The sequence below is a fragment of the Carlito syrichta genome, unplaced genomic scaffold (assembly GCF_000164805.1).
Source record: "Carlito syrichta isolate Samal-C Ts95f unplaced genomic scaffold, Tarsius_syrichta-2.0.1 Scaffold303175, whole genome shotgun sequence".
Lineage (NCBI taxonomy): Eukaryota > Metazoa > Chordata > Mammalia > Primates > Tarsiidae > Carlito > Carlito syrichta.
This window is the reverse complement of record NW_007247271.1, coordinates 343,564-359,982: the sequence shown is the minus strand read 5'-3', so window position 1 is coordinate 359,982 and position 16,419 is coordinate 343,564. Positions and strand designations below refer to the sequence as shown.

The following is a 16,419-nucleotide window of genomic DNA, read 5'->3' as shown; positions in this document are numbered from 1 at the left end:
TCCTCTCCCAGAGTTCCTTTCACTCTCATTCGTGGACTGAGGAGGGTGGCTGGGTCAGAGCCTCACAAGGTGTGGCCTAGGACTATTAGAGGTACCCACGATGATTGTAGGTGCTTCCAGGACACAGAACAGATGATGGTGAATCACATGGTGAGAAAGTTACTCCCTTCAAGTTTTGACCATCTTTCTCTTTTCATTCCTCTCAAAGAGGAAGTCTCAGGTGGGTGCTAATTTAACAATTCTGTAACAGTGCTCATCTTCCCCCTTTTAACAAGGAACCAGCAAAGCCTTGGCTTGGAGGCTTTAGCCTGCAACATTATCTGGAAATAACAATCGTTTAGCTTTCATTTTCTTTTTGTGCCTGTCAGGACTTTCAGAAAATGATATTGGGTTTCCATTTATGGCTCTGACATGCAATTTTTTGTTTTGTTTTGAGTTGATGTCTCATTCTTTGCCCAGGCTGGAGGGCAGTGGCACAATCACAGCTCACTGTAGCCTTGACCTCCTGAGATCAGGCAATCCTGTGGCCTCAGCCTCTGTAGTAGCTGGGACTACAGGTGTACGCCACCATGCCTGGTTAATTTTTTTTTATTATTTCTTTGTAGAGATGAGATCTTACTATGTTGCCCAGGCTGGTCTCGAACTCCTGGGCTCAAGTAATCCTCTTGCCTCAGCCTCCCAAAGTGCTGGGATTATAAGCGTGCACCACTGTGCCCGGCCCAATGTGCAGTTTTTAAAATAAATGTTTTAAAGCAAAATAGGGTTGTCTTTAAAATATTACAGAAATGGAGTATAGATAATATGTGGATACAGCCAATAAAAGGGGAGCGGGGGGCTGCTATACAGGAGTAGAGCACATTTTGGAAACACTGGTTCCCTTTTGGCTCCATATTTAAGGATCTTTGGCAGTAAAACCAGAGCACCCTTCCCTCTCTCAGGGGTCTTCCAGGCCTCCATTCTCTGCCTTCTTGGTCATTCTACGGTCCTGTGTGCCCACTAAATGAAAAAATGCCTGGAAAATCGATAGTGTCTCCTTCCCCAAGACCAGTTACCTGAGGGGATTTGCCACTCCCTCCCGACTGTCTAGGAAGGGTCAGCAACACTCCTTGAAACAGCTGGTTGGTTTCCTGGTTGTCTTTGGTGATGTCAGCATTCTCATGGAGGCCAAACACTTCTGGGTGGGCTGTGATGGGAAGGCCTCTGACGTACTCGATATAGGACTGAAAAGGAAACATCTTCAGTTGACAAAAACTCAGGGACCCTGGGGTCCCACAGATGACTCATGGTTTCCACGGACCCATCCTGAGCTGGAATCATACCCTAACAGTAGCACAGGCCACACACATACCCAGGCTGGGTGAACACATCCCAAGCTCTTCCTCACAGAGTTTTCTGGGGAGTGGGCATGAAGGCAGAAGGAACTGAGCGTCTCTCCTCCCACCCCTGGTTTCCTCTCTGCTCCCCCAGTAGGCCTGGCTTTGGAGTCAGACAGAACTGGGTTTGGAACCTAACTCCATCGCAAACTATCTATGTACTCTTGAGCTCATGATCTGAAACCATTTCCTTATCTGTAAATGGAAAGACCCATGAGGTTTGGTATTATGGTTGCTACAAAAATAATATATTTCACTGTATCAGAAATTAGAAAAGAGAGACCAGGCATGGTGCCTCATACTTGAAATCCCAGCCTTGGCATGGAATAGATAGATGATCAATAAAAGTAAACTCTTTTTATCCTCCTCCCAGACTTCTTATTTCCATCTTCCCTTTCCCAGGCCCCTATCCAGTTTTGCTGTCTCTCCTCTTTTGCCGCTTTCTGAACCTTTGTTTTCAAGGAGCAATTTCCAGTCAGCTCACTATCAAGCCTTCATCTTAGTCATCCTTCTGTCACCCACCCCGCCCAGATGGACCCCATATTTTGAAACACCTTGTCTACAAAATACATTTATTAAACAGTAACAATGTCTCTCTTGTAGGCTTTAGGGAATATTGGAAATAGCTTATTGGTCCAAGTCAGGAAGCCCAGGCTGACCCTGGGCTCTCCTCAGCGACATAGCAGCCCTGTAGTCACATGGAGACTGACTGAGCCCCTGGGGGGAGGTGGGCCTCCCTCCGCCACCCCTCACCTGATAGGAGCCATGGGGAGGGATGTAGTAAGTGTCTCCAGGAGCGAGGTAGTAATGATCCTGCTCAATTTCCTTACAGTAGAACGTGGACAGAAGGGACAGCAGGAGACGCCTGTCTTTGTCATCTGTCACTCTGCCTCCGTAATTACATTCCCCTGGGGACAGTCAACAGAGGAAGAAGTTAAGCCCAGGAAAGGTCGCCATGAGTTTGGTTGTTAAACTGAAACCGGGTTCTTCCAGCCAAAAAGCTATGCTTAGACATAGGGTTGATGAGTTTGAGATGAGAAGGCCTTTTTAGTATTATGGTTGCTACAAAAATAACGTATTTCACCATATTGGAAACTAGAAGACAGGGGCTGGGCACAATGGCTCATACTTGAAATTCCAGTGCTTTGGGAAGCCCAGGAGGGAGGATCCTTGAGATTAGGAGTTTGAGATCAGCATAGGGAACACAGCAAGAGCCAGTCTCTACCCAAAAAAATTTTTTTTAATTAGCTGGTTGTGGTAGAGCATACCTAATGCCAGCTATAGTGCCAACCCCCGCCTGTAATCCCAGGAGGCTGAGGTGGGAGGATCACTTGAGCACAGGAGTTGGAGTCTACAGTGAGTTATGATGGTGCCACTGTACTTCAGCCTGGGTAACAGAGTGAGACCCTATCTTTAAAAAAATTAGAGAGAGAGTGGGAGAGAGAGAGGAAGGGAGGGAGGGAGGGACAGACACCAACCAAAACCAAAACAACCACAAACAAACAAAAATTACCAAGAATTCCACCAAAGGTGACTATTAATATTTAGGCACCTTCCAGAACTTTTTGTTCTCTTTATGTGTACGCATATGTGTGAAAGATATTACAGAAATGTGATATAGAGCAAAGACTTTGGCATGAGACAGTCCTGAGTGTTATTTCCAGCTCTGCCACTTAATAGAAGTTTCTCATTGCTCAAAAAGTAGAGATACTTGCAATGCTCAACTTATAAGGTTATGGTTAAGACTAACTGAGACGATGTTTATATAGCATTTAGCATGATTTTTAGCATATAGAAAGCATTCAGTTAATTACAGCTATTACAAGTACATATGCTTTAGAAAATTGAGATTATCCTATATGTAATACTGTTTTGAGTTATGACTTTCCCCACTCTGGTACCTCATCATTAACATCACTCTCTGAGGATCAGGCTTCTATACCCAGATTTTTACAAAAAGATTTGGGTAATTCTTTAGATGGGACATCAAATATAGCTCACCAATTCCATGACCCATTTTCCAGCCGGTCCAGGTTTCATAGCATTAGAGTATGTGGGTGCCACCTGGTATATGGTAGTTGAGTTCAACAAATAGGTCTAGATGGAGGAAACGTGCACTTGCACGTGTGTGTCTGTGTGTGTGGTGGTTGTGTGTGTGCAACGGCTCCCTGAAGAGTGGGCTCATTCCCAATTACAACCTATTTCAGGAGGAGGCAGATTCACCGAGAGAAAACAGGAAGTAAGACCCAAGTTAGGGAGCGAGAGGACTCAGCTTTTCTTGGGCATGACTTGGAGGGGTCTAAATGGCTTGGAGGAGGATCCTGGGTAACTAGGTAAGGGATTAAGGGAAGTTCATATTGAGTAATTTGAGCCACAAAGGCCTTTCTATCTTGAGCTAGCCTGTCTATATTTCTGGAGCTCTCTCTGTTGACATATCCAAGCCTTTAGTAAAATTTGATTTGAACATTACAGCTTGTTTCAGCTGTAAGGAAGCTTATGACAACACTTAAATTATAACATAAAAGAAAGGATGCCCCCACCCCCTATGCGGCCAGCATGGCCATGCTAGAAGGCGACCCAGTGAAGATAAATCTCAGGCACAGATAGAGTCATCGTGTGAAGTGCCTCTACCCCTCCATCATTAGTGAATTTCCCTTCAGAGGATACCTTTGCAGGCTGTGGGTTTTATGCTTATGGAGGAAAATGCATTTCTTTATATCTACACACGTCTACTTTCTGGAGGAGGAGCACAAGGTCCTAGAGGGGGCAGAATATGCCTTTTGCCTCTTCTAAGTGCTCTATTGCCCCCGCTAGGGAGTTGGGTACCAGATTAAAAATGGATTATTTCAGTCATCTGACTTGATAACCACTCTTTGAATGAGATCTCTCTTTTCAGTTAGTGTTAGTGGAGAGGTCTAATCATCACTTATATCTGTTTCTTCTTTCCTTTCAGGCACATAGGAAGGTTACACTTCCCTGAGCCCCTTGCAGGAGGGTGGGGCCAAGTGACAAGTTCTTCCTTGTTTAATTGCCATTGTGAGCCCTTCAGTGCTATCCCTGTGGCAGTGACCACACAAAAAATAGTAGTCCCTCCTTATCCAAATTTGTGTGTGTGTGTGTGTGTGTGTGTGTGTGTGTGTGTGTGTGTGTGTGTGTGTGTGTGTAGAGATGAGGTCTTGCTATGTTGCCCAGGCTGGTCTCAAACTCCTGGGCTCAGGCAGTCCTCTCACTTCAGCCTCCCAAAGTGCTGGGATTGTAGGTGTGAGCCACTGTGCCCAGCCCTTAGCGAGATTTTGCTTTCTGAGGTTTCAGTTACCCACCATCAACTGCACTTTGGGACCATTATTAAGTAAAATAAGGGTTACCTGAGCACAAACTCTGTGATACTGTGACAGCCATTGATCTGTGACTAGGATAACTACTAAGCGACTAATGGCAATCTGGGTGGAACAGAGTGGGACCGTGTGAGGTTTCATCATGCCACTCAGAATGAAGCACAATTTAAAATAGGAATTGTTTATTTCTGGAATTTTCCTATTTGCATCACAGTGCCTATGCCATTTAACTCACTTTCAGGTATTGTATCATCTCACATCATCACAAGAAAAAGAATGAGTGTATACAGTAAGATACTGAGAGAGAGACCTCACAACCACCTAACATACAAGGAGGGGACCCAACAAAAACAGGAATCATCTTTTGGAGAGCAGACCCCTTATAGTACAGGCTTCCCTGACTACACAGGTGTTCTAGGAACCCATCAGCATCAGTGTACCAGCTAGTACTGTTGTGAGAGGCTGCATTTCGCTTCAGTGATTTTATTTTATTTTTTGAGATTCTTTCAATGCATTTGCCTATTTCATGATGGGTGATTTACAAGAGCATCTGCCCAAACTGCACTGAGTGTTCAGCAGTTTTTGACCAAAAACAGCATGACCCCTGGTGCCCCACCCTCCCTATTCACCCAATCTCTCCCTGGCAACTTGTTTTTTGTTGTTTCCCTGGATGAAAAAAGTCCTCAAAGAGAAACATTTTGTCCATGTAGAAAAAGTAAAACAAAAAATGTAAGAAGCACTAAAAGGCATCAAAATTGACAAGTTCAAAAACTGTTTTGAGCAATGGAAAAAGCATCTCAATAGGGGTACTGCATCAAACGGAGAGCACTTTGAAGGTGACTGAAGTTGAAACATGTAAGAATAAATACACAACTTTTATAAATAAATTCAGTTTTTTGTGAGTCCTCTCAGCATGTTGTTATATTTTATTATTAGTTATTGTTGTTAATCTCTTACTGTGTCTATCAATTAAACTTTATCATAGGTATGTATGCACAGCAGCAATCCACAGCTTTTTTGGCCTCAAGAACCAGTTTCATGGAAGAGAATTTTTCCACGAATGGAGGTGGGGGATGTACAGTCAAACCCCACTGCTAATGCTAATCTGTACTTGCAGGCACTCCCCAGCACTAGCATCACCGCCTCAGCTCCATCTCAGATCATCAGGCATTAGATTCTGATAAGGAGCCTGCAACCTAGACGCTTCGTGTGCACAGTTCACAATAGGGTTCTTGCTATGAGAATCTAATGATGCTCACCCACCGCTCACCTCCTGCCGTGCGTCCCAGTTCCTAAGAGGCCATGGACTGGTACCAGTCCATGGCCTGGGGGCTGGGGACTCCTGACATAAAGGATAAAACACAGTGTATGTAGGGTTCAGTACAATCTGCAGTTTCGGGCATTCACTGGGGGTCTTAAAACATTTCCCCCATGGATAAGGGGGACTACTGTATATGTGGAGATGGTGTCAATAAAAGTTGGAGGCGCCTTTGCTAACTGTGCCCCCAGTAAAGAATTACAATGGGCAAAGATACCTGCCGCTTCATGTTGGAAATTTAGAGTGGGTAGGAAAGGGACCTTTCATGTCTTACGTCCTTGATATTTGGGGACTGTTTGTTACGTCAGCCTAACTAGCCTATCCTAACTGGTATAGCTGGAAAGTGACTATTCTCAAGCTGGCTGGCATGTGGGGGCAGACTGGTTTATGACCTGTAGGCAGCTGTCTGCTCATACTCTAACCAGGGCAATTATACACTCATTCCACGGTCTGAAGAGGAGCCCTGGGATGTGCTTTTGTATGGCCCAGAATTGTGGGAATATAGCTCATGCCTATTCTATTATTATTGTTATTGCTACTATTATTATGTATTAGAAATGAGGTCTTGCTATTTTGCCAGGCTGGTCTCAAAACCCTGGGCTCAAGTGACCTCCTGCCTCAGCCCTCCTGAGTAGCTGGAATTATAGGCATGAGCCACCACTCCCAGCTCCAGGCTCACTTCTTTGGAGAAGTTCTTCCACCAACCTAAGATCCACTATATATGTGCTCTATGTGTGTGTGTCACTTGGGGTTTTGTTTCAGGGAACACTGTATTGAGTTAAAGGTAAAGTTGACTTTCTACAACTAAATTTAATCACACTAAAGCATGATTTCTCAACCTTGGCACTATTAACATATTGGACTGGATAGTTCTGTGTTGTAAGGGGCTGTCCTGTACATTGTTGAATGTTCCGCAGCATCCCTGCTCTCTATTCACTAGATTCTGGTAGCACCTTTCTTTAGTTGTGACAACCAAAACATCTCCAGACATTGCCAACTATCCCCTGGGGGGCAAAATCACCTGCAGTTGAGAACCACTACTTTAAAGCCTCAGTCTCCTCAGTTGTAAAATGGAGTTACTAATGGAGCTCATAATATTGCTGTGAAGACTCGGTGCACTTATCATGTGTATAAAGTGCCTGCCACTCACCTGGGGAAAGGGTCCAGTCAAACTACTTAACATATGGAGTTGAAGAGAGAACTTGTGTGTGATCTCAAAGATGGCCCAGTTTTGTTGTTGTCATTTGTTTGTTTTGAAAATTAATGCATGCATTTTGACCATGACATTCCATTCATTTAGCACATCTCTCTTTGATCTCCTGTTTGTGGGACTTCATGGGGTGTTCTTTGAGGGTAGCAACCAAGCTTCAGACATTTCCATTCTGCCTTAGTATGTACCAGTACACATTGGGGGACTAATAAAGGTTGCTGATGGACTGCTTTAATATGAAACAGCCAGTACGGTTTCTACCTTAAGATCACTCTGTCCTGAATGTTCTTCTTCCTTCATGCTTCAGTGTCCCACTCATTCTTCTTCCACTGGTAAAACTCCTACACATCCCTCAAAATGAATCTCTCATGCCTTCAAGAAGCTTTCCATGATCATCTCTTCCCCCAAGATTTAATCATTATGCTGCCTTTTTACTTTTTCTCTTGTTTAGCTTGTTACTGCATTGTCATTTTTTAAAAATATTTTTCTCCTTTGGCATAGGGATTATATCTTAATTCTCTCTTTTTAAAAGTCATATCCAGACTAATACCAGCAGTAGTAGAGCTCAATGTTTGCTGAATTAATGAGTGAGTGGATAAATGAGTGAATGGAGACAGCAGCAGAAGAGCAGGAGGGTGGAAGATATACTGAAGGTTTATAGTAGGAAAGCTCCTCCCACAAATACCTGTCAGGTAGCTCAGAGCATCAAATGGCACCTCCTTGTAATCATTGAGAAACATCTGGACCTGCCGCATGCTAATCCTCAGGTCAGATTCATTGAATTCATAGGGAATATTCCAACCTGAACGAGGCAGAGAAGAATTAGAGGCTTCAGTGAGAGCTCTTAAATTTCCACTCAGAGATTGAGCTGAGGGAGTTAAGCATCATTATGGATCAAGAGCCTCCTCAGCCCCATGAATATCAAGCACCGGGCCAACTATTAGCCTTGACATTTACTGCCAATGTGGGAGCCATTCTGTCTGAGAAAACATCCATCCTAAAATCAGTTTCCTTATGGGCCTCCCCATTTGTTAAAGAAGATGTTAACATCCTGGGATTTGTGGAATGGGAATTATTCAGCCTGGCTGGAACACTGCAGTAATGCATAGAGCTCCAAAAATAACACTAAGGCATAACTAGAGAACAGTAGCTAGGATTGGGCAACAGAACCAAGTTGGTTTTGAGTATTCCCCTCCTCATGCTCATGGGAAAACTGGATGGCCAGTCTTAAAGAAATGACCACTCGTATTTCCATGGGTGTGATGATAAGTGCCCACTGGGGCCAAACAGTGACATACGTGTGTTAACTTGGCCTGGTACAGAACAGAAGAGTGTGGAGGACCTGTGCTCAACAGAAAAGTTTTATTTCTTCCTGAACATTAACCTCTGAATTAAAAATGTGATAAAATAATAGCCGGGCTCAGTGGCTCAGCCTGTAATCCCAGCACTTTGGGAGGCCAAGGCAAGTGGACTGCCTGAGCCCGCGGGTTCAAGACCAGCCCAAGTAATTTGACGAGACTTTGTCTCTACAATAAATAAATAAATAAATAAATAAATGATTAGCTGGGCATAGTAGCGTGCATCTGTAGTTCCGGCTACTTCCGGAAGGCTGAGGCAGAAGGATCTCCAGAGCCCAGCAGGTCGACGCTGGAGTGGCTGTGCGCGTGCCACTGCACTCCAGCCTGGGCGACGGAGTGAGACTCCAACTCAAAAAAAAAAAGAGTTTTGGGGAAAATATAATAAAATGTGTGTGCTGGCAAACAAAGCACGACTGGCAGTTGGTTGCAAGCCCAACAGCTGCATGTCTCTGTGGAGGTCTGGCATGGCTAGGAGAGTGGAGAACAGATCCAGGGAATGCAGACAGGGAGAGTGTCCCCCAGGGCTAATGATTCCCTCCACTGCTCAGTGGAAGAGTCAGCTGGTGATTGGAGCTAACTGGGGTTAGGGTGTGGAGGTAGGAAAGGATGGGGATGCTCTGAAAGGAAGGTCGGGAGAACAATTTGCCTCTTTGACCCAAAAGAATGGCTAAGAATACTCTGAAGTAGGTCATTTCAAGCCTGTTGAACAAAAATCAAAGGCAACCCACAGGTGAGAGAGAGGTACTCTAACCATGATGATACGGGGCTTGACCACCTGCTCAGTGGGCAGTTGGGTCATCTGCGATCACAAGATTAAGTTACTCATAAGTTAGGCCATGTCTAGGTTATGTTCGTAAAGACATTTATTTTTATTTTTCTGAGGTGCACACATGCCCCAGGTGTATTTCTGTCTTTCATTGCTATGGACGTGGGTGCTCAGAATAAATAACCTGGTGACAACTCTCTGGAGAATGGTCATTGTGCCTGAGATAGGCAAATACGTGCCAAAGGGAAGAGCCTCCAGCCTCCTCATTTCACATCATTTGGTAGCTAGGGGACCTCTGGGTTTGGAGCATCACCTCTTATTTCTGACATTGACATTGATCTGATAATAGAGGCTGCCAGATTTAGTGAATAAAAATACAAGACACTCAGTGAAATTTTAGAAACTTCAGTTAAATAGCAAATTATATTAAGTATAAGTGTGTGCCAAATATTGCAAGGGACATATCTATACTGTATTTTACTGACAACCCTATCTGAGTGCAAACTTGAACACACACCTGTAAACACACCTGCATCTGTCTGTGATTCTTCTCCCAGGTGACCCAGGTATGCTGTCATCACTTACCTAGGGGCCCAAAGTTTCTCCTCTCTTGAACAATGGCATGGAAGAAGCAAAGGCCAAACAACAGCTTTTGCCACATCACTGCCTTTGCACAGCTTTGGAAGAACACGGGGTCTGAGACGGGGTCATTGAGGTAGGAGCGCAAAAGGTTGGCCCGGAGCCCTTTGGGGGGCTCATTGGTCATCTTGATTCCATTCTGGAGAATGCTGACTGGAAACTTCTCTGATGGATAACTGGTTAACCAGAGTCTGGGAGAACAACAGACCCAAATATTTAGAGCAATGCAATAAGTTATATTGAAAAACACCAATGAATAATAGCTACCTTTATTAAATGCTACTAGAAGCCAAAATCATGCTAAGATTTTAGTATACTCCCTTAATTCTCATAGTCATCCTGTGTGAGGGATTTACTATTCTCTTTCACCAGTGAGGAAATGAAGGCATGGAAACGTCAGGTGGGTTTTTCAAGGACATACCACTTAAAAGTTGCTATAACAAGATGTGAGCTCAGGACTCTCTGACTCCAAAGCCCTTGCTCTTAATCATCAAACCACACTCTCCTCCTGAGGGACATTCTTAGCAGTTATGATGGGTAGAGTGTTATATGAGGCACCACAAGTGTGACTGAAGTGAGCAAAGCATGACTTCTAGCTTTCAGATACAGCCTTGTTGCTAGGGTAGAAAATGAAGTGAAGCAAGGGATAAAAGACAAGCAAACAGGATGCTATAGAACACGGCATCGTAAAATCAAATCTGAAGAGAAGGAAGAAAATAATGGGCTGCAGGGTCCACAGGTAAAAGAGGTTTCAATGGGTTGGAGGAAGCCTGGCAAACATCAGAGAACAAAAGTCAACAAACTATGGTCAGGAAGCTGAATCTAGCCCATCACCTGTTTTTGTAAATAAAGTTTTATTGGAACACGGCTAAGTCCTTTCATTTACATTTTGTCTAAGAGTTGAATAGCTGCAACAGAGACAACATGGTCCACAAAGCCTAACATTTTTACTATCTTGACAGATAGTAAAATGTTTGCTGACCTCTGTCACATAGGAAATGGTATTTAAAATGGGCCTTGAGAAACAGGGAGAAGTTCTTTCTTTAAATACAAAAGTTTATCTATGCCCACAAAAAATGGGAACATAAGTAGAAAGTGTTCAGAAGGAAATAAAATATATAATTTTACCATCTATGGATTAATAGTTTGGCATATTATATTCCAGGCTTTTATTTTTGAAATGAGGTCTTCCTATGTTGCCCAGGCTGGTATCGAACTCCTGAACTCAAGCAATTCTCCTGACTCAGCCTCCCAAAAGTAGCTGGGACTATAGACGTGAGCCACCATGCCAGGCTTCCAGGCCTTTGTGAATTTGTTTTTCCTACCCAAGCTCACATCATATGTACATCATGGCATTCTGGTTTTTGGTCTGTTTATTTGCTAGACATGAGAGATTTCCAGCAGAAGGACTTAGGGATGGGAGGTCATTAGAGACACTGGACACAGGCTGAGCAGCCACGTGGTGAAGGGAAAGCTGGTGATGAGATCAGGTTCTGGGCAGTTGGCTGTGGTCCAGGCACAGAGGTGGAAGGGGAAGAGGAGGCCATAAACTGTTGGCCTAAGTCCTGACTTCAGTCTACAGACAAGTGATGATTGGCTCATGTCATTTGGACTCACACAATGCTATAACACATTTTTGAAGTAGTTGTCAACTCTTAAAAATCTAGGGCTTTCTCTTACAATCCTAGATCCCCACCTTTCCTTTAAAGTTATCAGAAAATCTGATTACAAGAAGGCTGCATGGTAATAGTTAGCTAGTATTAGGCAGTAACTGCCCTTCTCTACAGGGCATGTGCTCTCAGTTTACCACAAACCCCACCATTCCCTATTGTGTCTGACACTGAGGCCAAATGCCCACGAAGATTGCTGTTGTACCGAGGAAAGTGGACTATTTCTTGTCTCCAGCCCTCTACACTCATTTATGTTACATGCCTGGCCCCTGCAGACATGTGAGTTCATGATTTTTGGGTTGGGACAATGTTATAGAGGATCTTAAATGTCAACATAAATAATTTTTTTTTCATTGAGTGTGTCATTGATGACCAATGAATCTACTAACAACCCCGAACCAAATCGCATTCTTGAAACTAATGGACTTCCCCTTAAATTCTCTCTCCTTTGGAAGTCATATAAATACAAATCAACTGTGGCCTCATCTGCCTTTGTAAATAAGCACCAAACACTTTCTTATTTTCAGGCAGACATGACTAAGACAAAAATAACCAGCAAGCTCTCTTGCTTAGAGCAGGGATCAGCAAACTTTTCCTGTAAAGAACCAAATAGTAAATATTTTAGACTTTGTGAGCTCATACAGTCTCTGTTGCAACTCCTTGTAGCACAAAAGTTGCCATAGACAATATATGAATAAGCATGGGTGTTTTTCAGTAAAACTTTATGGACACTAAAATTTGAATTTCATATAAGTTTTATATGCCACAAAACATTCTTTAGGGGTATTTTTTTGTTTTAGTATTTCCTTCCTTCCTTCCTTCCTTCCTTCCTTCCTTCCTTCCTTCCTTCCTTTCTTTCACCAATGGGCCATAGTTTACTGACTGTTGGCCTGGAATAAGAGAATCCCTGAACATTTGAATGAAAAGAGACCTCAAAATCGGTGTCGGTTCATCTCATCATTCCATGGATGCAAAAACTAAGGATCAGCCTTGCTGGGCTTTAAATTTCACAAAAGAACAAATAGCTATTTCCAATGTTGATTAAAATTCCAAAGAGCCCAAGATATAAAGGATAGAGGCAGGACAAATGGTACCTGAACAACAGGAAGGAATTTTTTTTAGACAAACAATAATTTTTAAAAATCAAACTTGCTGACATTTAACCTACCCTTCCTAGACACATCTCCTATTAACTCCTCCAACAACTTCTCACAGCATGTACCCCAGAGTCATGAGATAATGTCTCAGTATTTCCTTAATGTACCTCTTTGCTTTTACAAATGCTGTCCCTTCTTCCTGGAATGTCCTTCCTATTCCAATGGCAAATTCCTATTCCTCTTTTGGAACCCCAGGCGATTGTGAGGCCTCAAGGCCTTCCCCAACTTTCCTATCCCTTTTCTGTACTCTCCGGTTCTTGTTCAAATAATGAGAAGAGCAGGTATTACGTGGTACCAACATTATTCATCTATGGGCTGTCTTATGCTAGACTTAGTGCTTCTTAGGAGCAGGACTGGGTCTTGCATATCTTTTCATTCTCAGCCACCAGCATGATTTCTGGAAGTTGGCTCCCAGGGACAGGTCATGGTGGGACAGCATCTCACCTGAAACTGATATTGGTGCTCTCAGGAACAATCACCTCCTCACAAATCTTCTCTAGTGCAGGCATCCAGCTTGTGGCCAGATGGCAGTTCTGCAAGACCACCCAGGTCCCCTCTCTGATGGCATTGTTGATCATTTTGGCAGCAATAGGGCCTTGGCCTTGGCCAAGAGAGATGGTCTGTGTTTTGGTACCTCCCATACCAAGATCATCAGCAAACTTCAGCAGGCCTGAGACCAGGGAGAAAAAAAGATTTTGAAGGATGACAAGCCAGCTAAGACTACATTAACAATAACAACACAAAAGGATGAGCTACGTTAAAGTTTGGGACTCTGAAAGAAACCCACTGGTTTCTGTTAATTACAAAATAAATATCTCTCGGGGAAAGCCTTAGGCATCTGATAAAATGACAGAAGAAGCTACTACAATCAACTTCTGTTTTTCTCTAAATAATAGACATTCTTGATAAAAAAGAAACTGCACAACTGAAAAGAAAAAAGGAACTCAAGATTTGAAGGAAAAATAAATCCTCAGGGGCCAAAAATGAAGAAGAAACTGAAAAACAGAAAGGTAAGTATATAACCAAACACATCTAGAAATGTGTTTTTTACAAATTTTTAAAATAGGAAATGCAGGTGAAATACAGTGAAATCAGTAAGTCTCTTTCACTTCTCTTCTCCAGAGGTAGTCAGTATTATTAGATTTGTGAATCCTTCCAGAGATATTTTATGCACTTAAATAAATGCATATGTACTATCAAATTTACATGAATTATAGAATATTACATTTTTTTTTAGTTGGGCTCTCACTCTGTCACTCACACTGGAGTGTAGTGGCATGATCATGATTCACCATAGCTTCGAACTCCTGGGCTGAAAGGATCCACCCTCCTCAGCCTCCCAAGCAGCTGGGACTACAGGTGCACACCACCACACCTGGCTAATTTTTAAATATTTTAGTAGAGACAAGGTCTCACTATGTTACCCAGACTAGTCTCAAAGTCAGAGGCTCAAGTGATCCTCCCACCTCAGCATCCCAAAGTGCTGGGATTACAGGCATGAGCCACTGTGCTTGGCCTCTTTTTTCACTTAACGATGTATCTTATAGAGTTTTCCCACATCAGTACATATATAAAGGTTTTCTTCTTTCATAGCTACATAGTATTTCACTACCGGAAAATACCATACTTCAACCAGTCTAGAGGTTGGAGTTTTAATGTCCTTGGGAGACATAGCTTTTCCTGGATCTGCTTCATGATAAATGAGGGGATGCTGTCTCTTCAGTTCATTTCAGCTCCCTCCTCTGCTTTCCTTTAAGGGGCAGGGGTGCTGCCTTCCTATCCGGGTGAGGATACATGCCAAACTCCTCAGCTTTCACAGGAAAAGGTCAAATCTTAACATTTGCCCTTCTGGTACTCTTTCTTCATTTAGCAACAGAGAAAAGTAAATTGTTAATATCCCCCACCAGGACAGAATATTAATCCGTGCCTGTGAATGGCTCAAATCCTTCAATATACACAAATAATTTCTGGAAAGATACACAAAACATGTAAGAGTGGTTACCACTGGAGGAGAGAGGAGGAAGATGGACCTTACACTTGATATCATTCTTTCTCAGTCTTGGCATGGCTGACGTTCTAGGACCGATTACTTTTTTGTTGTAGGAGACTGTCCTGTGTACTGTAGGACATTGAGCCGCGTCCTTGGACTCTATCTGCTAGATGCCAATAGCACCCCCTCTAGCTGTGACAATGAAAATGACTCCACAAGTTACTAAATGTCCTTTGGTGAGTAATATCGCCAGGGTTGAGACACAGATCCTATGTCATTTGCCTTGCTTGATTTTTTTTTTTTTTTTTGAGTTGGAGTCTTACTCCATCGCCCAGGCTGGAGTGCAGTGGCACCCTCACGGCCACCCCAGCGTCAACCCGCTGGGCTCAGACGATCCTGCCTCACCTTCCAAGTAGCCAGAACTTTCTCAAACCCGTGGGCTCAGGCAATCCCAAAGTGCTGAGATTACAGGCTTGAGCCACCACGCCTGGCCTTGTTTGATTTTTTTAAAAACTGCATGCAGCATAAATTATTTTATTTATTTATTTTAGAGGTGGAGGTCTCGCTGTGTTGGCCATACTGGAGTGTAGTGGCTATTTGCAGGTGCGACTGTTGCATACCATAACCCTAAACTCCCAGGCTCAAGCAATCCTCCCATCTCAGCCTCTCAAATAGCTGGGACAATAGGCACCATGCCCAGACTCTAATTATTATATATATTTTTAAAAATTAAAGAAGCAATAGTCAGAAAAAACGGTTAAAGACAACGGTTAGCAGCCAGCAGACTAAATCTAGCCAGGGGCTTGGCTCTCACTTGGTTTTTTTTTTTGAGTTGGAGTCTCAGTGTCGCCCAGGCTGGAGTGCAGTGGCCAGTTCATGGCCACCACAGTCTCGACCTGCAGGGTTCAGGCAATCCTTTCACCTCAGCCTTCCAAGCAGCTGGAACCACGGGCCCGCACCACCACACCCAGCTAATTTTTTGTTTTATTGTAGAGAAGAGGTCTTACCAAGTTACCCAGGCTGGTCTCGAACCCCTGGGATCAGGCAATCCTCTTGCCTCCACCTCTCAAAGTGCTAGGATTGCAGGCGCGAGCCATCACACCCGGTTTGGCTCTCACAGGTTTTTTGGTTTTTTTCTTTTTGAGTTGGAATCTCACTCCATCGCCCAGGCTGGGGTACAGTGGCATGCTCACGGCCACCCTAGCGTGAACCTGCTGGACTTTAGTGATCCTTCTGCCTCAGCCTTCCAAGTAGCCAGAATTACAGGCATGCGCTACCACACCCAGCTAAGTTTTTATTTATTGTAGAGACGAGGTCCCGCCAAGTGGCCCTGCCTGGTCTTGAACTCTCAAGGGCTCAGGCAATCCACTTGCCTCAGCCTCCCAAAGTGCTGGGATTACAGGCTGAGCCACCAAGCCCAGCCGGCTCTCACAGGATTTAAAGAAAAAAAAATTGAAAGAGTTATCAAGAATTTAAAATGAGTGATTCCTGCACTTTTGATTTCTCTTGGAAATGTGGCAATTCTAGGCTCACATTCCCAGATGGCACAATTTGTGGATGCTGAGCAGCAAATGACCCCTTTAGGAAGAAAAAGAAGGCTTCA

The 16,419-nt window shown here is 43.6% G+C and overlaps 1 protein-coding gene across 1 annotated transcript in view; it reads right to left on the bottom strand.

Moving 5' to 3' along the window:
• Window positions 1-16,419, bottom strand: part of DNAH3 (dynein axonemal heavy chain 3) — a 201,401-nt gene that overhangs the window by 7,919 nt on the left and 177,063 nt on the right. The window contains exons 54-58 of the mRNA XM_021712292.1: window positions 13,271-13,496; window positions 9,946-10,190; window positions 7,922-8,038; window positions 2,127-2,281; window positions 1,053-1,220 (exon numbers count right to left, since the gene is read on the bottom strand). Of these exons, the coding sequence (XP_021567967.1) occupies window positions 1,053-1,220; window positions 2,127-2,281; window positions 7,922-8,038; window positions 9,946-10,190; window positions 13,271-13,496 (911 nt within the window). The remainder of the gene's footprint in view (window positions 1-1,052; window positions 1,221-2,126; window positions 2,282-7,921; window positions 8,039-9,945; window positions 10,191-13,270; window positions 13,497-16,419) is intronic.